At 38.2% G+C, this 20,676-nt stretch overlaps 1 protein-coding gene across 3 annotated transcripts in view; it reads left to right on the top strand.

The window, feature by feature from the left end:
• The first annotated feature begins 4,075 nt into the window (after positions 1–4,075).
• LOC117409519 (pro-neuregulin-1, membrane-bound isoform) overlaps positions 4,076–20,676 on the top strand; it is a 175,627-nt gene continuing 159,026 nt past the window's right edge. For all 3 annotated transcript variants that reach the window (XM_059012933.1, XM_059012928.1, XM_059012935.1), the window contains exon 1: positions 4,076–4,786. In XM_059012933.1, coding sequence (XP_058868916.1) covers positions 4,177–4,786 — 610 coding nt within the window. In that variant the 5' untranslated portion in view covers positions 4,076–4,176. The remainder of the gene's footprint in view (positions 4,787–20,676) is intronic.

Below are 20,676 nucleotides of genomic sequence, written 5' to 3'. Positions count from 1 at the left end.
TGTTAGGCCTAGCTTTGACTCCATAGGGAAGTCTCTCTTGGTTGGAGTTCGGCCCGTCCTTTCTCCCCTGTTCTAGAGGCAGAGCCTCCGATCCTAAATGCAAAAACGCTCCCTTCCACTCGCAGCCCTGGCTCCCGCCCTGTGAAACATGTGTAAACTGATGGAACTCATTTTTGTTTTTGTGTTGAATTTGTATTTCAAAGACATGTTGTTTAACATACATGTTTAAAAGTTTAATTAAGATTAAGAGGTTATCTGCTGAAGCACTCTCCCTATGGCTTTTAGGAACATCATTTCAATAGAACAGTAGAACCTTGACAGATTTCATACAGTCAAGAACGGATGTAATTTAAGCCAGGACAAGAGGTTGAATTTTACTCTAACTGTGAAAACGTTTCATGTCTAGAACCCAGAGGTTTTAAAAGCATTGATTTCTAATGATGAAACACCATTTAATTAAATACTTTATCTGTCCATCTTGGTCTGTATAGAGCCTCAAACATTTTCAAAGTTACCTTTCAGCTTGTATATTAATGATAACACAGTGCTTTTGCATACTCCCCAGGAAATAATGAACTTGATTAAAAGCTAGATAGCTGACTGGGTAGAATGCAAGACTGAATCCATCAATCATACTTGGAGGGCAGTATAAGACAGGCCTTCATGTGCGAGGGAAATCAGACAAGGAGAATGAAGAGTAAAACAGGATATTATGAATTAAAACAAGGAACTGCAGTAAAACTAAGCTTTTAAATAAGCTTTTTCTAAATTTCCAAAGGCATAAAATACAGTTTGCAATTGAATATAATTTTATAATGGTTTTATTTGACATTAAATGAACTGTTCGTGCCAGACTCAATCAAGTCAAAGTTTATAAAGTCAATGAAGTTACAATATCAATCCACAATGCTGCTTTTGAAATCCATCTGACTACACGCCTTATTTTATAGATCTTAACAGCTACTGTGTAAGTTATTTAATTTGGTCCTCTGTGCACGAAGGTCAAGAAAAAACATATGTGTAAGCGTCTCTTACATTTTTGTCTGTAAAACACCAGGGAAGGCACTATTTAAATGAAGTAAATGGTGAAGGTGTTTGATCTTCCACCTTTAGGATAATTAAAAGAGCTACCAATGTCTGAACACATTTTGTTCTTATTTTTACATTTCTGTTACTAGTGTTTGCAATGATTATGGGTTCTGTTGCTCCAATAGTGAGGCTTTGTTTCTCTAAATCTGCCCTTTTCTGACTTGAAGCTTGCTTTGGACTTGGAGAATCCTAAATGCCAGGACTGGACCACCTTCCTCAATCCATTCAAATCACGTGACCATTCACCCCTGCCAGCGCCACCTACTCTACGTTTATTTTCTTTATGGTAATCCGCTGTCCTGATTGACTGTCACAAGACCACACATATGAGATCAGTTCTGATAGAGTTGATTTGAACTCTTTATACTTGTGTTTTACTAGTTGGCGTATTGGGCCACCTGGAACTCCTTGTGAAGAAGGTCAGCTGTGATTATCATTTTCTAATCATAGTCCCAGATATGAACTACACAAAGATTTCTCTCTAACTGCACAATAACCACTTCCATTGTCTTGGTACCAATGACAGTATATATATATATATATATATATATATATATATATATATATATATATAATTTTTTTTTATATAAATTTAGTCGTTGCCAATTATTTTTTTTATTTTCTCCCAATTTGGAATGGCAAATTATTTTTATGCTCAGCTCACCACTACCACTCCTGCACTGACTCGGTGGGGCAAAGACAAACACACGCTGTCCTCCGAAGCATGTGCCGTCAGCCGACCGCTTTTTTCACACCGCGGACTCACCATGCAGCCACCCAAGAGCTACAGCGTCGGAGGAGCTCTCGGGCAGCTCACAGGCAAGCCCGCAGGTGCTCGGCCAGACTACAGGGGTCGCTGGTGCACGGTGAGCCGAGGACACCCTGGCCGACCTAAACCCTCCCCCCCCCCGGGCGACGCTCGGCCAATTGTGCGCCACCCCCTGGTAGCTCCCGTCCACGGTCAGCTGTGGAATAGCCTGGACTCGAACCAGCGACGTCCAGGCTATAGAGCGCATCCTGCACTCCACGCGGAGCTCTTTTACCAGATGCACCACTCGGGAGCCCACCAGTGCCAGTTTTAAGGTGGTTAACAACATATACTTAACTTCTATAACCCAAGAACCGAGCTGTGTTTCCTAGAGCTATTATTAATGGTGATGCTTCAAATCAATTTAACACTGACTCATTATTAGCTAAATGGATTAGAGATGATCCAAGACCTCTTGAAATGTAAGTATGTTTAGGGCTGTAACAGCTTTTCCATCTCAGGTGCCTCTATTATTTAAAAAAGGCAATAATTATTAAGATCTAACAATAGGTAGTTACTGTAGAAACATAAACTTGTGATAATCACTGGCCTCTCATTTTGAGAATGCCTGCAAAGATTCCCAGTGCCAAATTGCTGAAAACTGTGAGAGGCATTCAAATATTCAATGCATGAAAGGCATTGGCTTGAGAAGTGAAATGACCAGAAAGGTATCAGCTGAAACAACATTAATGAATACAGACCAGCTGATCACAGCCCCCATCTACTCAATTAATACTGAATTACAGTCTTTGTGTTGTGTGGCATTTATGCAGTGAAACAGGCATCCATGCCATTAATGGACCTTTATCTTGTCTGTCATTGTGTCCAATGCAATGATTCTCCCCTCTCAACTCTCTCCCTCACACTGTTCTTTTGATTAAGAAATGCTTTGGCAGACTTGCATGATTGTGGTTGTGGACCCGTGGATCATGCTATGTCCTACTGTGTTCATATCTGTTCATAACCTTTTGGTCTTTATTAAAATAAATCTTAAAATATTAATCTAAATTTCCTTTACAATCCTTGCCTTCACTGTGAGACATCAACAGCTTTTTTTTAGGAGGACCCAAAATACATTATAATTGAATATCCATTTACAAGATGAGCCTTATTATTAATCTAAACAGCCACTGTATAGATGACTCAGTTTAGTCATGTGCATGTGAGTCTCTTCTTAGGGAAGGCACTATTTTAATGATGTAAACAGTGATGATATTTATCTGCCATTTTTAATTATAATTAAAATAGTGACCCATGTCTGACCGTAGACTGTTTAAAAGATGGAACCTGCAGCTTGTACAACACAATTCTCACAGTTGACATCTGTCTAAAATAATAAAGAGAACCTGACACGTAAAAAACAAAGAAAACAACACAAACATATTTGCTATAAATTGAAACTACAAAGACACTTGTGGTCTTCTTGGGGCCCTATATGCAAGCAAGCTACATTTCCATAGAGAGAAAAAATCATCTTAGCGGTGCAAGACTGGGAACGCTTGCAATTGTTTTTTATTGCTCTCAGAAGCATATGCAAGTGTCTGTGTAATAACTAGGGCATTCTACCCAACCAGACCTATGGGCCTGATTCTCAAAACTCGAAACTTGTACCACTCAGATTCTAAAGCATTTTTGTATATTTAGGTAAACAACAGAACCTTGAATTTAAGTTGAAATATAAGATAGGTCGGTTTATACTTCACCAGTTGGCCATTGCCTCTGGGCAGGAATATGAAGGCCTGTATCTTGCAGGCAAGTTTGGCAACTGCGAGTTAATAAAGAACACTATACAAAATCTCAGTTTCAGAGAGGAGAGAAATTATGATATAAGACTTGTTGGTCATTTTTCAAACCACCTCACTTCAGAAGCTGGTGGATTTTTGCTAGAACAAACCTGCTAAATAATGACTTAAGCAGAAACAACACTAGAAAACACACATGCCAGGATATTTAAAAAGGTAAGAAATGAAATATTAGGAAAATATATATGGTATAAAATATCCCTTGTACAAGCATTTGTGTTTTAAAATGTAAGTGTACTTATAAAACGCCAGGAAGAGGGGAATCCTCGCACACGTGGCTTGAAAACATACTTTCCCATTCAGCAACTCCGCCTCCCCGTGTCTCAGGCGGCAGCAGCTGCAGCCTTAGTGGCATCTCACTTGTTTGAACCATTGAGCAAAGCTCTACAGAAACCCAGCATTATCATTTTCACAAGCTTTCACAAGCTTTCACCTCATCCAACCCCCTCACCTGCATTTCTTTTTCTCACGTTTACAATGAGAGCTCGTCCTGCTGCTCAGAACAGACCGTATTTTAGTCCATTCAATATTTCCACGGTTTCTGGATTTGTTTTGCTCTTTGCTTTTTCCCTGGATGGTGTTTTGTCAAAGAACCTCGCTTGTGATTTCTCTTCCACTCCTGCTACCAGCTCAGTGCAGGAGCTGGCGCACCGATCTGGGGTGATTATTGAAGGCAAAGTGCAGGTAGAAGGACTGGAGAGCGATGTAAACCAAGAGGAAAGAGAAATTCTGCTCCGAGAAAGAGCTGAGGCGAAAGGAAAAGAAAGCCAGGGCGAAGAAATGGACGGGAACGAAAAAACGACGCAGGAGTTGCTTTCTAACAGGACATCTTTTCTAGAACCCTACCTGTTAAAGGTGAGGGTCCACCAGGTTTGGGCGGTAAAAGCGGGAGGTATCAAAAAGAACTCTATCATCTCCCTTATCGTAGATTTTGGATCACATTGTTTTACCCTCAAGAACGACACCAGGTATATTTTCTTTATGCAACCTACGAATGACACTTCAGTGTTTAAAGCCGCTTTTCAGCCTTTGGAGGCGGGAAGGAAAGCAAGAAAGGACGTCAGCAGGGTTCTCTGTCAAAGATGCAGTAAGTGCATAACTTTTTGAAAACACTTTTCAGATAAAGCGTTTAAATGTTGTTAGTTTGTATAGTACCTCTTGTCTCTGAAAGTTGTTATTGCTTTGTATCAAACATTAAGTACATTATAGTTTTAAGGTGTGTGTGCTTTGTGCTTAAGGTAGGCTATTAAGCAAACAGTGTTCACAAGTTTTATTTTCTAGTTTATCCCTTACATACAATGCCATTAAAATCGCAGGCTACTAATTATCTACAGTATATAATGTCGACGTAATAAGAACCTGCTCTTTTACGAACGTTTTATTTCGTGACTGTTTCTTTGGAAACCAGGTATTTAAAGGTTCTTAATAACCTTGTTTTCCAAAGCAAGGCACACGAATGAAAATATGAGACAGCGGTATTCCCGCGAATACGTGAACATTTCAAGGAACTGCCTAGCTCGTGTCTCTGTGTGTGTGTGTGTGTGTGTGTGTGTGTGTGTGTACGTGTACGTACCTTGACTGTATCAAAACAAATGGGTGCTATTAGGGATCTGGGGCACAGACGCTGCTCAAGAGAATTAGACAGACTGCTTTAAAAATCAATTGCTATCTTTGTCACATGGTGCTCCATCACTGTTAAAAAATAGTGTTTCCTGACGTTCCGGTGTTCCTTGATTTATGGTGAATATATTGCTGATGTTGACTACGTTATATTATGCTAGCATGTATGAAATCCAACTCTTTTTGCATATAGAATGATCTGCACTTTATAAATAGAGATTGTTGTTTGTTTTCTATTGGTAATTAACTAATGAGTATCACAGAGGTCCTTTATTGCTGACATATTTAGATAATTGCAGTGACATTCCATCAGATCATCATCATCATCATCATCATCATCATCATCATCATCATCATCATTATTATTATTATTATTATTATTATTATTATTATTATTATTATTATTATTATTGAAATCAGTATACCAAATCTCTGGTATTGTTTTAGGTAAAATGTGTATTTTAAACAAATATAGGCCTAATAATAATTTATTTTAATATTATGATTTTTTAATGGTGTGTAATATCAGGGGGTACCAGAGGATTTATATCAACTCAGTGTATTGATTTTTTTTTTTAAATCCCACGATTTCCTTGCTGTAAATATCTTTCAAATGCATTCACATGATAACACCCCTGAAGCTTATCTTGAGTCGTATTGCAATCATTTCACTGGTAACGGGAGCTCTCCGCCAGCTGTGGTGCTGAATCCTGCAGTTTGACGGACAGGGAAAGCCCCTTTGCTGCTCTGCTAAGTGTACAGAACCAATAGAACTGGCGTCCTAGCGTCTCTTCTTGATATGGTAGCATCACATGATAACCTCCATATATCCAAAGCCACATGCTTGTTTGAATTACTATTCCAAAATGCAACAATACATTTTAGGTATACTGTATTTGTATGTGCAGTCTAATGTAACTCATGTAGTCTTTCATCTGTGTACTCTTTACTATTATGAAATACATTATTGTATCCGTTAAAATAACGTAATGTAAAGCACTGTGAAGGAATGAAACATCATAAAATTGATGTGTAAATATGGAAATTCCATTACTTGAAGACAGTATTACAATGTGATAGAAATGCATATGTGACTGTAATAGTGATGGTTTAAACAACCTTGACATCATTTGTCATCGTCTAGTGTTTTTCTTAATTGAACAAATCCAGCTGTTTAATCAACCTTTTGTGGTGTATTCTAATCATTGGAAGCTGTGTGTTGTTTTTAATGGATTTACAAAACGTATGGCAAGTTCATTGAAGCACTTGCCCAGCTCAGCATATCTACAAGCCTCAGGTACAGCAGTTAATAATGTCTGTTGACTTTTATGCTAATAGAAAGCTATAGAAGATTGTGGCATTATATTTGCAGCATGAGATTGTATGATGTAGTGACACTCTAGCCCATGAGCAAATCATTGGGTTATGTTCCAAAATTACATTCATAATACTGAAACCTTCAATGGCGCCCCAATAAATGAAATATTTTCCCCCATAATTTTATACTACTAATAAAGCTTCCTTCTTTTTGTATTTAAGATGTGGGATTCTAAAGCCAGGAAAATGGCCCTTAGTGAAATTCATAAAAGGTTCATGGCATTCTGTCCTTCCCTGCGTTTCACTAAACCTCAAGCCCTCCCTCCAGAACGTTAGCCTCGGCTCCTTGGGGAGTTGGTGACAGCGCTACCACCCAACCTTAGACATCTGGCAACTCTAACTGGCCCTAGGCCAAATTAAGTCATACAAGCACATAATCAACTTTTTGCTATTGTCCATTTTCAAGAGTATTTTGCAGTCCAAAGCAGATTGCTAAACGGTTAGTTTCATAAGAAAGTGAAATGCAAAAGATACATGTAATCAGCGTGGCACAGCATTTCATTTTGAAGATCCTAACAGTGGTGGTGTTGTTGTATATCTATACTAATACGAAACAAATGAAACAACTTTCAAGTTGCTCAGCGGTTTATATTGTCCCTTTTTGCAGTATTTATGTATTTAATTATATTGGGTAGAAGACCACTGTTTACATTTTAGCAGGCAAAAGATACAAACCAATAAACCAACCAATAACATGTTCTATGTACTTCATGTAATGTAGTTTGGTGTCTATATGAAATTACACACTAATGATTTCTTAGTTTAGGAACATATAACACAAAATGTAAACCTTTATTTATACTTTGAATATTAGCTTAAATGAGTAACTCGTTTCTCGATGACCTTATACTGCAATCCGTCTCTATTCCACTCCAGCCTTCCTTGTAGTCTAGCCTATGGTATCTCTAATCCCATATACCAAGACCCTAGCATTACTTTGCTCCAATTATCACAAATGAGAATCACCAATTAATAACTGCTTTGAGTCTCCCACTCTGACACAATACCTATTACAGTATGTGGAATAGGATGCAAGTGTTTAAGGGTGTTATCAAATAAGTACAGTAGGTTCTATCAACATACTATTCCAGCCACTACACATACAATAGGATCATAAAAACCTGTGTCAGGCTGTTTGCTGATCCAAAAAGCATAGCCTTCATTTTGGTAGCATTCATTAAGAAGTCCACTGTTTGCAATCCAATTTGAAGTCTGTCACAATCAGATTGCAGCGTGTGTTCTATATCAAACACTACATGTAGAAAGGCTGTCAGCCAGTCTGTCGTGAAACCTGGAGCACAAGCTGGTTCTGACTAACATGAGCATATGTATTAGGTGCCCTTCATCTTCCCTCTCCATCATTGTAATGAAATGTATTTGCTTACGATTGTAAGTCGCCCTGGATAAGGGCGTCTGCTAAGAAATAAATAATAATAATAATAATAATAATAATAATAATAATAATAATAATAATAATAATAATAATTGTAATGCTGTCCCCAAATATAGAACCCTTTTAAAGACTGGTTATTTCAGTGCTTTCTAATGGTAGCGAGTTCACACTAGGAAATTGCAGGGGAGAAACAGGCCAATCTGATATAGAAATGCATTTTATTGTGATAGATCCGTAATATGGTGGGAATTAGTTAGTGCATGTTTTTTCATTCTACATTTCAGGGATCTGAATGAGCGTTTTATTGATATGTTTTATATGTATCAACCGTACTATATTGAGTTTTGACTGTTTATTCTCAATATTAGCACGGTTGACATCACCTGCTTGATAAATCATACCTGAGGCACCAGATGGAATCCCATTCCACTGCAAAGCCAGTTTAAAACAGTGACATTTCAATCGATCAAGCACCTCAGCCACTTAACAGAATACCCTTAAAACACAAAACAAACCTAAATATGACAAACCACTTTCAATTCAGTTCAATTCTACTTATGCTTGGATTCCCTCAAACACAGCCTTTCCTCCTGTTTTGTTGTTTCAATGCTGACATTAAATTGCCCCCCCCCCCTCCCCACCCCCATTTTGCAGTTTCCTCTAACATACACACTTACAGAGAGTCCAGGTGAATTTCAAGGGATTTTTAAAAGACAATATTTTAATCACATGCCAAAAAATTCCAGAGAAAATATGAGATTAATTCATGTTTATATTTACAACATGTACTGTATTTCCATGAGTCACCTGAGGTTTGATGGTTACCACAGGTCTCCCACTGACATTTACAGGGATCCCACTGACAGTTAGCCTTGGGCTAAGTGAGATGTTTCCGGGCTCCTGCATGTGCAATAACTTTCTCTAAGCTGATGTGATCAAAATTATTGTGTAAAAGACAATTATTGACTCAAAAAAAGATGCAGGTACATACAATGTTCTGGTTACCCAACAGTGTTCTCCACCAGTGCACACCAGGGACCCTATCTTGAAGTAAGTGTAATGGCAAACTCTCTGAGAGGAATATGTTTTCAAACTGGCAAGCAAGCAAGAAACCTACTCAGAACCATAACTGAACTGTTCCTTCCTGCAACTAAGGGGGTTGTTTTGAGATAATTGAATGTTCACTTCAAAACGGTCCCTCAGACGTTATCAGCTCAACAATGGTTTATGGTTCTTTTTTCACTAGCCAGTAGCAAGCACTTAATATTCTCAAAGTGTCTTTTTTCATGACAATAGAATTTCTAAACTAGTTCTTGTCGCTCGTTCGCTTTAATCCTGGGATCAGCCAAGCTGATCGTTCCATATCTTCTTAGCTGCAGTAATGTCTTTTTAGTGATGCCCTTACCAGAGCTGGACAGAGGACTGTATTTTAGATGAAGTCTTGTACTTTGACAAATAGAAAAGTTGTTCATAAATAATATTACCAATGTGAGCCACCCTAATCGTCCACACTCACGTTACTCTCACATGCTCACAGAGTCATGTGAGAGTAGCGTGATGTTTTTCTATTGGTTATCTTGTTTCTGAAGCACAACAAGGAGGCAGATTCTCAAAAGCATTACATTACTTGGTTAATGTGGTTATGGATTTATTTGGCCTTTTCTGTGAATCCCAGTGAAAATTGCATCTTTGCAAATGTAGTATTGAAAACCCTTAGTTAAGGGTTTTGAATTGTGAATCTAAATCGAATTAATTCAGTGTTGATTACATAGAGTAACTATCAGCTAAACTTTCACAAAATCCCTGTGTGTAAAAAAGAACCTTTTATTTAAAGAACGTTTGGCAGAACCCCATAGACTACATCATTTTCATAATTCATTCTAGAGAAATGAAAAAGCAACACTTCAGTTACCTATTTAAACAAATATGTAATCATTTTCAGTCTACCCAGTTTCAAATCTTTTTAAAGGTTTCTTCAATGTATTGGCTGTTATCAATATGGTCCAGACACTGAACCTTGTGGGAACCCCTGCCAGTACCCCTCTCTTACTTGCAAGTATTGTTATTTTTACAATCTGTCCATGCAGAACTTTAAATATATAAAACTGACATGATGGACCTCTTGTAGCATCTTTAAAAAAGGCAAGAGTTTAGGTAGGCTGTTTGAAATACTGTACCTTGGCATGGATAGCAGTATTTTGGTTCGTTGTTATAATGGGTTTGTAGCCTCCTATTTCATGTCCCAAAATAGCTGTGTTGTGTTTGCAGGCCACACTCTTCTATTAATGTTTTCCTTCCATCAACAGATGATTAAAAAAAAGCATTAGACGTAACAGAAAAGGGTGCATGATTCCCTTACACTCTTTCAGATTCTGATACTGCAAGTGTTTTTGCATGATTCCCTTGGACTCTTTGAGATTCTGATACTGCAGGTGTTTTTGCATGATTCCCTTGCACTCTTTGATATTCTGATACTGCAGGTGTTTTTGCATGATTCCCTTGCACTCTTTGATATTCTGATACTGCAGGTGTTTTTGCATGATTCCCTTGCACTCTTGAGATTCTGATACTGCAGGTGTTTTTGCATGATTCCCTTGCACTCTTTGATATTCTGATACTGCAGGTGTTTTTGCATGATTCCCTTGCACTCTTTGATATTCTGATACTGCAGGTGTTTTTGCATGATTCCCTTGCACTCTTGAGATTCTGATACTGCAGGTGTTTTTGCATGATTCCCTTGCACTCTTTGAGATTCTGATACTGCAGGTGTTTTTGCATGATTCCCTTGCACTCTTGAGATTCTGATACTGCAGGTGTTTTTGCATGATTCCCTTGCACTCTTGAGATTCTGATACTGCAGGTGTTTTTGCATGATTCCCTTGCACGCTTTGATATTCTGATACTGCAGGTGTTTTTGCATGATTCCCTTGCACTCTTGAGATTCTGATACTGCAGGTGTTTTTGCATGATTCCCTTGCACTCTTTGAGATTCTGATACTGCAGGTGTTTTTGCATGATTCCCTTGCACTCTTGAGATTCTGATACTGCAGGTGTTTTTGCATGATTCCCTTGCACGCTTTGATATTCTGATACTGCAGGTGTTTTTGCATGATTCCCTTGCACTCTTTGAGATTCTGATACTGCAGGTGTTTTTGCATGATTCCCTTGCACTCTTTGAGATTCTGATACTGCGGGTGTTTTTGCATGATTCCCTTGCACTCTTTGAGATTCTGATACTGCAGGTGTTTTTGCATGATTCCCTTGCACTCTTTGAGATTCTGATACTGCGGGTGTTTTTGCATGATTCCCTTGCACTCTTTGATATTCTGATACTGCAGGTGTTTTTGCATGATTCCCTTGCACTCTTGAGATTCTGATACTGCAGGTGTTTTTGCATGATTCCCTTGCACTCTTTGAGATTCTGATATGGCAGGTGTTTTTGCATGATTCCCTTGCACTCTTTGAGATTCTGATACTGCAGGTGTTTTTGCATGATTCCCTTGCACGCTTTGATATTCTGATACTGCAGGTGTTTTTGCATGATTCCCTTGCACTCTTTGAGATTCTGATACTGCAGGTGTTTTTGCATGATTCCCTTGCACTCTTTGAGATTCTGATACTGCGGGTGTTTTTGCATGATTCCCTTGCACTCTTTGATATTCTGATACTGCAGGTGTTTTTGCATGATTCCCTTGCACTCTTGAGATTCTGATACTGCAGGTGTTTTTGCATGATTCCCTTGCACTCTTTGAGATTCTGATATGGCAGGTGTTTTTGCATGATTCCCTTGCACTCTTTGAGATTCTGATACTGCAGGTGTTTTTGCATGATTCCCTTGCACTCTTTGAGATTCTGATACTGCGGGTGTTTTTGCATGATTCCCTTGCACTCTTGAGATTCTGATACTGCAGGTGTTTTTGCATGATTCCCTTGCACTCTTGAGATTCTGATACTGCAGGTGTTTTTGCATGATTCCCTTGCACTCTTTGAGATTCTGATATGGCAGGTGTTTTTGCATGATTCCCTTGCACTCTTTCAGATTCTGATATGGCAGGTGTTTTTAATTTCATAAGGAAATTGGTATTCCGTTCCAAAATTAACTTATCAAAGTGAAAAAAAGATGTGGATCAATACTGCCAATGATGTACTCTTGTCGCCAAGTTGACTTTCACAATTTCCTGTAAATATATATTGCTACCCTGTTGGTTCAGACGCTTCTAGCTGAACTGAGAGCTAGCTGCCTACTCCCACACATGCCCTTTCGGATCAGAGCTATCATGCAATCATAAATTGGTAACATTTAAATGTAAGCTCCCTGGGTCTACTAATAGATTTTAGATTGCATGGCAACCCTTTATATCTTACTTCAAAGAAACTAAAGTCACATTTCTGTCAAAACTCCTTTGACCACCGTGCTTTCCTGCTTTCCTTCTCTCTCTTTGTATTTTTTTTTTTAAATATTCATTTAGATTGTCAACCGGGAAAGGAAGATGCAACATCTAATTTACAACGTCACCCCAGACCAGTTGTGTCTGGACAAGTGTGTATTTAATTTGCTATGATCCTATTGATCTTACTACATACTGTAAATATTCTTAACAACTCAAAGAAAAGAGTTTAGAAATTACTGTTTTTACAGCTTGAATCCCCTTGAAGGTTAAAATCTTTGTTTTGAACATCACAGTTTTATTGTGTACTTGAATCTATTACTGTACTGATTCGTATACAAGTCTATTCCCTGTTTGTCTGCAAGGAAAGATACCATGCAATCAATTATCACATCAAACACAAGCATCTTATGTAGCAGCTTTGGGAATTCTATCTCAGATAACAATTTATCATCATATATTGAAATTGTGTGTCTCTCCATAGGGAGCAGAGTTGCAGCCATAATTGTTTATTGCAATATCTGGTATTCAACTCTCATAAATATTTTTCCGGCCCCTGTTTGGGTTTATTTGTAGGGGAAGTGGCATCAGTACAGTTGAATGCATTTTCACCAGCAATCTACATTAGGTGCTGTGGTTAATTACAAGGAAGATACTGAGGCTGATTAATGTTTTTACACTTTGTAAATTAAGACTTGGAAAAAAAAAAGTTTGTACTAAGATTAGAAAAAAAAAAGAATGTTTGAACTCATTTAAAGTTCAATTAAAGTTCTCTTTCAAGGTTAACTGGGTGATACATTACATGGCCGGTGCAGAATAAATGCAGTCAAGGTATATATTTTAAAGGATGGCTGGGTATTCCATACAAGACAGTAATTCAATTGAAGGGTTCAGATGACATCATCAACTGCTAGCCCTGGCATTGAATTACTGCCATGTGGTGTATTTTGTCAAGCTTTTCTTATGATTTGTACAACTTTCAGGTCTGTATTATTTTCATCTTTTTTTCTGACATCAGTGGCTATTAGCATGTAGTTATGCAGCAGGTGTATATTTCGTTCTGCTCATTTTCCTTAGGCATGTACTGAACAACCACACCGGAAAATATCACTGGCCTGAGGTTCTTGGAATCCAAACCAAAACATTGTGAGGGATCCAGAGATGTGTTTAGCCGGATTCCACTCAGTGATTGTGTTGTGTGATGGGCTGCCGTTATGGATTAGGGTAATTAATAAAAATAGCCAACCAGAACTTTGAATAGTATACAGTAGTATGGTCATCTGAGAATTTGCTATGATTGTTGTATTTTTTCATGTTGTATAAATATATATATATATATATATATACACACACACACACACACACACACACACACACACATTTAGTAGAGACAATATTCTCACATACGTGGTTTAACTTATACGTTTTAAATTGCTTTCATTTACAGAAATTTTGTTTAGCTCATTAAACATAACTTGAACCAAGAGATGTGCTAGAACTGTAGGTCAGTCTATTCCAACTAACATGCTGTAGGTGGGGCTTGAGTGGCAGTTTGGTAGAACCCCCCACCCCAAAAAAACCAAAAAACCACTGACTATCTTGCCTGACTGTGTAGTTTCAATGTGAGCTTCCAATGTGACCCTGGCAACTGATTAGGTTTCTGCACTTGGAAGCTTAGTTGAAACAGGCAGAATGGAAAGCCAGAAAAACAGCATTAGTTGGCCAATTCGTTCGTGGGGGTTCAGGGAACAGTCAGCGAGTCTGAGTAAAAGGGTACAGCTGAAATATTGTTTAGAGCCCCCTGATTTCTTTTTTCTGACAATGGCTTTGTATTGGCTGCTGTATAAGAAGTCAAGCAGATCTCCAGAGCGCTTCTCTTTTCAGTTTCTCTGAGCTGCTGTCTAAAGTGCTAAAGAAATCCACAGTATATAAAAGCATATGCACATACATATATAACAAGTAAGATCAAAAGAGCAATGCTTTTGGGCTTCAGAGCACTTGCTGCCCTCCAACACTGGGAGTCGGATTTGATTCCACAGATAAGTGGCATGCCCCTGTGCCCCTTTATTTAAAAAAAATAACGATTGCATGCTAACACATACTGGTTACATACACTTTCTTTTAGATAACAGGATAAGAATACACCATGTGGGATAGCGGGTTATGAGAGATTATCAGCCAATAGTTTGGTGAAGATACTGTTAGGTTTGGCAACAACAATTAGATTTTTTTTATAAATCACAAATATATGAACCACATGGTTTATTCACATGGCCCATTGTCACAAGTAAAACACAGTAAATCAAGCTGACATTTTTAAAGGTAAATTTATAAATATAAATATGAAAAACAAGTTTGAGTAAGATTGTAACTATTGGGTTGCCAGTTTTGCTAAATTGTGCTGTAGTTTTTTATCAATAGACGAATATCCCCTGGGGGCTAAAAAAAAAAAGTCTACAGGACGTGAAAGAATAGTGGAAAGCTAAACACACAGCTGGATTTTTTTCTAAATATATACCCCCGTTTACGACTGAAGAGCAACTTTCCAGCTGTATAGTCAATCAAACCTTTTCTCCTGGCAAACCTAAAGAACCAAAGTTTCAAGCTACTAAAACCTGGAGACGAGGCCCAGCCTGGCTTGTCTCTACCTGGCCTTGTTTAGTGCCTGACCAGTAGGGGTCGCTACAGTGCGATGAGGTGAACCAACCCCAGGTGATTTTCCTCTGTAGCCTGTAGCCCAATGTAGAGCTGCTTGGGTCCCCAGCCAAGACTGGAAACCTGGCACAACTGGGATTGTAACCAGCAAGCTCCTGATCGCTTTGATAGTCGAGCCACTCCTTCTCTACAAAGGAGCATTTGGAGTCAAGACAAAAAAATATATACTTTGAAAATACCAGTGCATAGAAATTAGCAAACAATTCGACTGCATTCCTCCACATACATGTTTTTAGTCACGTGAGTTTTAAAAAGAAGTCCTGCTGAATACAGATAACTAGGATTTCGGATATTACTGATACTGCCCATCAGGTTGTTTTTTCTCCTGAAACATTTCTCTCCAGTCAGTACAAGATTTGCCCATTCATGTTTTTTTTCCTAACAGAAAGAAACATGTGTTTGTGAATAAGCCCCCTTTTGCTCACCTCCTTGAATGAGTGTTAGAAGCAGCAGCATGATTCACAACAGCTCTGATTCCTCTTCTAATCCCTTAATACTCTCCCAGCTGCTTGGTCTACAGAGCTCACATCCTACATGCGCTGCAGAGCCGAGAGCATGCACTAAACAAACCTGCATATTGCAGGGTAAAGCAGGCCTGTTTTCATCAGGATTTACAAGGGCCCTCCATCCCTTTAACCTTTAATTGCACCTTAGAGCTTGATATGTCTGAGGAAATAAGTTGGACAGATCGCTTGAAATCTGGCTAATGAAAAATCTAGTTTTGTAATATCAAGGGAAGTGAATTAGGGAAGGGTTCTTATGCAGTAAAATATTGTTCAGAACAAATAAAATTACAATAAACACAGCATATGAGTGAAATAAGAGAATTTATGAATTAGGCAGCAAAAAAATATTTAGAAAATTACAAGTTTGTTATCTACGTGTTTAATTGTGAACAAAATGAATGGTAAAGCTAAGAACCCTAGTTTAATCCCTAACCACAGCAAACACTGAAACAGGGTCCATATAAGCTTGGACTACTATACATTAATGTACAAGTTAAAAATTCTGAAGTTTATCAGATTATACCCAAATGCAATCTGGAATGTCTATAGGAGTGTGTGACAGGGATGGCTGAGTGGTCTGACGTCAGGCAGAAGCAGGAACAAAAACTGACACCGGGGAAGTACTGCAGTTCAAAAAGGCTTGCGCCGCAGTTTTTATTAACAAACAAAAATAAATACTGTGCTCACCGAGCAAAATAAAAGAGTAAACAAACACAAATCTCGAACACAAAATCAACAATAAATAATAAATAAACCATACAGGTCAGGCTGGGCAGTCGCTGTCACTGTTCCTGTATGCTATAATTTAGTTTCGTTTTCACCCGATCGCTCTCGCTCTCTCCGCTCCTACAACACCCACCTCGAGCTAGAGAGCTGCAGGCTTTTTATAACAGGTGACCATCTCCCGATTAGCAACAAATTAAATCACCTAATTAATTCGGGAGATGGCCACCTTCTGCACGAGTTTTAATTATTCCTGGCAGAGGACGAGCACCAATCTCGCCTCTGCCAGAACACGTTTTAAAAATAAACAAAACACTCGGCTACGCCGTCCTAAATACATAAATAATCAAATGTACGGCGCTCGCCGTCATGTATGCAATAAATCATAATAAACAAAACACAAAACAATAATCTGCACAGGGGCGGAGGGGGAGACCCCGATCTAAAAATAAACAAAACAATGTACAGGGCTGCTGGCCCTGTTACAGAGTGTATCAGGGCTGAGGCCCTGCACATGTAAACAATGTGATTTTTTGTTTGTTTGGGCTGTAAATAAATTTTGTTGAAAGCATACGTTTGCGCTAGATAAGGCAGGGCTGGGAGTTGGCATCCCTTTGTAAATTAGGAAAAGTGTGGAATGTGGGCAGACATTTGTTGATTAATTGATTGTTAATTTACCCTGGCCACATGTTTTAAAAGACAGTTCTTTGTTCTCTACAAGCCAGAGGTGAAGAGATGTGAATCTGTGGAGAGACCGTACGGTGGTGTGGTGTGGTGTGGTGTGCTGTGCTGTGTGTGGTGTCATGTGGTGTGGTGTGGAGTGGTGTGTGTACCCAGGGTGACTGAACCAACTACGTGACCACTGGGGGTCGTGAGCGCAACTGAGGATCACTGCGTGTATACTGGGATCCTTGGTTCTCATGTTCTCATGTTCTCTTGTTCTTCTCATGTTCTCATGTTCTCATTATTTTCATTACACTGTGTGTCTATGTTCTCCTGCACTAGGACTACAATTGCTGGTACCTTAGTGCCAGCCACCTAACACTGCAACTAAACTATTTGTAAATATCATAAATAAATCCTGCTCGCCTCGTGCCATGACAAACGCAACCACCTTCCTGATCTCCTGTCTCACAGCGGATACCCCTACCCCCTGTTATACCCCTTCTAAAAGGGGGCTAATAATGTATTGGTGAAAATGCACTGTTATGTGTTCACTGTGTAGAAATGCACATAAAGAACATGAGAAAAGTTACGAACAAGAGGGGGCCATTCAGCCTGTCAGTTATTGTTTGGTTCCTAATAGCTGATTGATCCCAGAACTTTGTGTAGTCGGTTCTCAAAGGATCCAGTGATCCCAATGACTGAACAGCAACAACATGACTTGGTAACCCATTAAATACACTCGCCACCAGTGATGTAAAGCATTGTCTCCTGTCTGTCTTTACTTAGTGTCTTCCAGTCTTTCGCTGTGCTAGAAATGGTAACTAGGGTTAACCTTTTGTGCTAGAAATGGTAACTAGGGTTAACCTTTTTACCCAATATTGTTTGTACTGTGTATTTATAGTATATCTCTTTTACTTATGTATTGTAGTACACTATGTTAATGGCTCTTGGAGCTCTTAACAACCTGTCTGTTAGTTTGTATTAACATCTGCCTACCTTGCAACTGTATTTTCCTTTACAATATTTGCTTCTTATCATTTTTCTGATATAAACAGTGAAGAAAACACAAAGTAATGGACATCCTGGGTTTAAACTGCCACCAGTTAAAAACCCACCTATGAATCTAGTTATGTTTAAGTGTCCTTCTGCTGACAGAACATAAAATATTAATTACATCTTTTTCATAAACCTGTTTTCAGTGTCAAACAAAAAAAAAACCATAAAAATGCAAGATTTATGTTAAATGAGAAAGGTATATAATTTAGGATCTAGATGGCAGGACGCTCATTTTTTGTGAATTATTATTATTATTATTATTATTATTATTATTATTATTATTACAAATTGACTTAATAAAGTAGAGATACACTTTAAAAAGCCTAGTTTAATTTTTAATTTGTTACAAAATATGCCATCTCTATCAAATAATTCTTTGAAATTGAATCCAAGGGAAAGTTAAAAGCAACAGTCCCATTGACCAGTATATTTAATTATTATTATTTATTTATTAGCAGACACCCTTATCCAGGGCAACTTACAATTGTTACATGATATCACATTATTTTTTACAAATGATTATATTATTATTTTATTATTTTTTTTTTTTTACACATTATTTTTACATACAATGACCCATTTATATAGTTGGGTTTTTACTGGAGTAATCTAGGTAAAGGTACCTTGCTCATGGGTACAGCAGCAGTGTCCCCTAACTGGGATTGAACCCACAACCATCCGGTCAAGACTCCAAAGCCCTAACCACTACTCCACACTGCTGCCCTAATTTGATCCTACAGCACCTCTGCTTGTTCCTGCAAGATACCCATGTTGCGCCAAGCTGGTATTGTGGCTGTAATCCCTTTGTTCTTCCATAATGTGATTTTTTTCAAAATGTTTAATGCTTTACCTCTGGTGTTGTGCCCTAATACTGCCCAGGCTCTGACAGGAATAGGTATTTTAGTGAGGTTAGTGCCCTCCTCTGTGCTTGGACATGACACACCACAGTCATTCCATAAAGACTTTTTAAATCTCCTGTTCTATAGTAGATTACACTATAAATCCAATTTCAAACTATACTCAACATTTGTATCAGCCTTAAATTTTTATGGAACTGGCAATCATATTTTTTTGGCAACTGTTTTTGTGGATTATATTAAAATGTCTATGTTTCATATATATTCCATTATAACACTGAATCATTAAGGTCTAGCCTTAATGTTTTTTTTTTTAGTTCAAGTATAAAATATTACAAACAAGTATATAAGTGACATCCACCCCCCTTCATAATTCTGAAGTACTGTACATATCTAGATATCTGTTCAAACATAACTGTGGCGTATGGGCGCACACATAGAAAGACAGGGCCTTCCATATGCCCTAGCTTCTGATATTTGCAGTATGAGTTTTCTAGAAGTGTTTCATTTTGGAAGCCAGCTGTTGGTTAATAAAGGCTATTATTTTTCATACTGTGATACACACCGAAAACCTGAAGTATATTTCAACCTCTGCAACCACTGGCGATGCCAGCAAAGTAATCTCTTATTCTGCACTAATGCAAAGATCCTATTAAAAAACACATACAATACATGGAAATGTCAGACCTAGCAGTAAGTGATGCACAAGGCCGTGCTGATGTTTTATTGACATGAGCAGAACCCCCTCTTTACTGAATCACCTCCTTCTCTTTCACTTGTTAGCAAGTATTATTATCACACTCTGGGGCGCCTTGAAGCAAAACCAAGGGAAGCCTGCTTCACACTCCATCGCTACAGATTATTTGTTGGACACTCAATCAGTATTGGTTAGCTGACAGAAAAACTGCATATCCTAGAACAGCGATTTAATGCAAATTCATTTTACGTTATGTATTAACCTTTTAAATCTGCAGGATTACCTGTTTCTTAAGCGGTACTTAGAATAGTGTCTAATCTGATGAAATGCCATTGCAGCTATAGTTTGAATATTAAAATATACATTTTTATCTGATCTTTAAATTTAAAAAGCTGTAAACAAACGTTTAGCAATTCTTTGATTGTGGAGCAAGTAGGCCTAGGTCCCATTTGCTAAAATGTTGTGCCTAATAATTTCCCAATGAATGACCTCTGGGTGCTGACAATTATTAGGTCAAAGTTTTCAACATCCTACAGTGTATTCAGACACCCTTGTGAACAAGATGCTGAATCTCCAAAGAAGCTTGGAGAGAAAACAGAAATCAATAAATACAAATATATGGAATTGCTGAGTGCACACTTACAGGGCTGACTGTCCAGGGGCTGGCTGGTCTGTGATATTCTGTTATTTTCAATTATTAAACATATTGAAAACTTGAACGTGAGATTAACACTTTGACTACACTGTAGGGCTGTGTGGAATACAGGATACTGGCTGGAGTCAATAATGTGGTACAACAATGATGCTGGTAGCTGAAGGACATGTAAAACATTTGTATGGCTAGTTATTCGTTTCCTAGTATTCCCTAACAGTACACCAGTAGTATCCACTATCGGCTGTTTTTTAGAATCAAAGTGCTATTAGAGGAAATCTAATAGCAGGTGGATGACATTTCACATTACGTACAGCGCAACACTCT

Source organism: Acipenser ruthenus, chromosome 1 (assembly GCF_902713425.1).
Source record: "Acipenser ruthenus chromosome 1, fAciRut3.2 maternal haplotype, whole genome shotgun sequence".
Taxonomy (NCBI): Eukaryota; Metazoa; Chordata; class Actinopteri; order Acipenseriformes; family Acipenseridae; genus Acipenser; species Acipenser ruthenus.
Note: the sequence above shows the minus strand (reverse complement) of the source record. Positions and strands in the feature narration are given on the sequence as shown.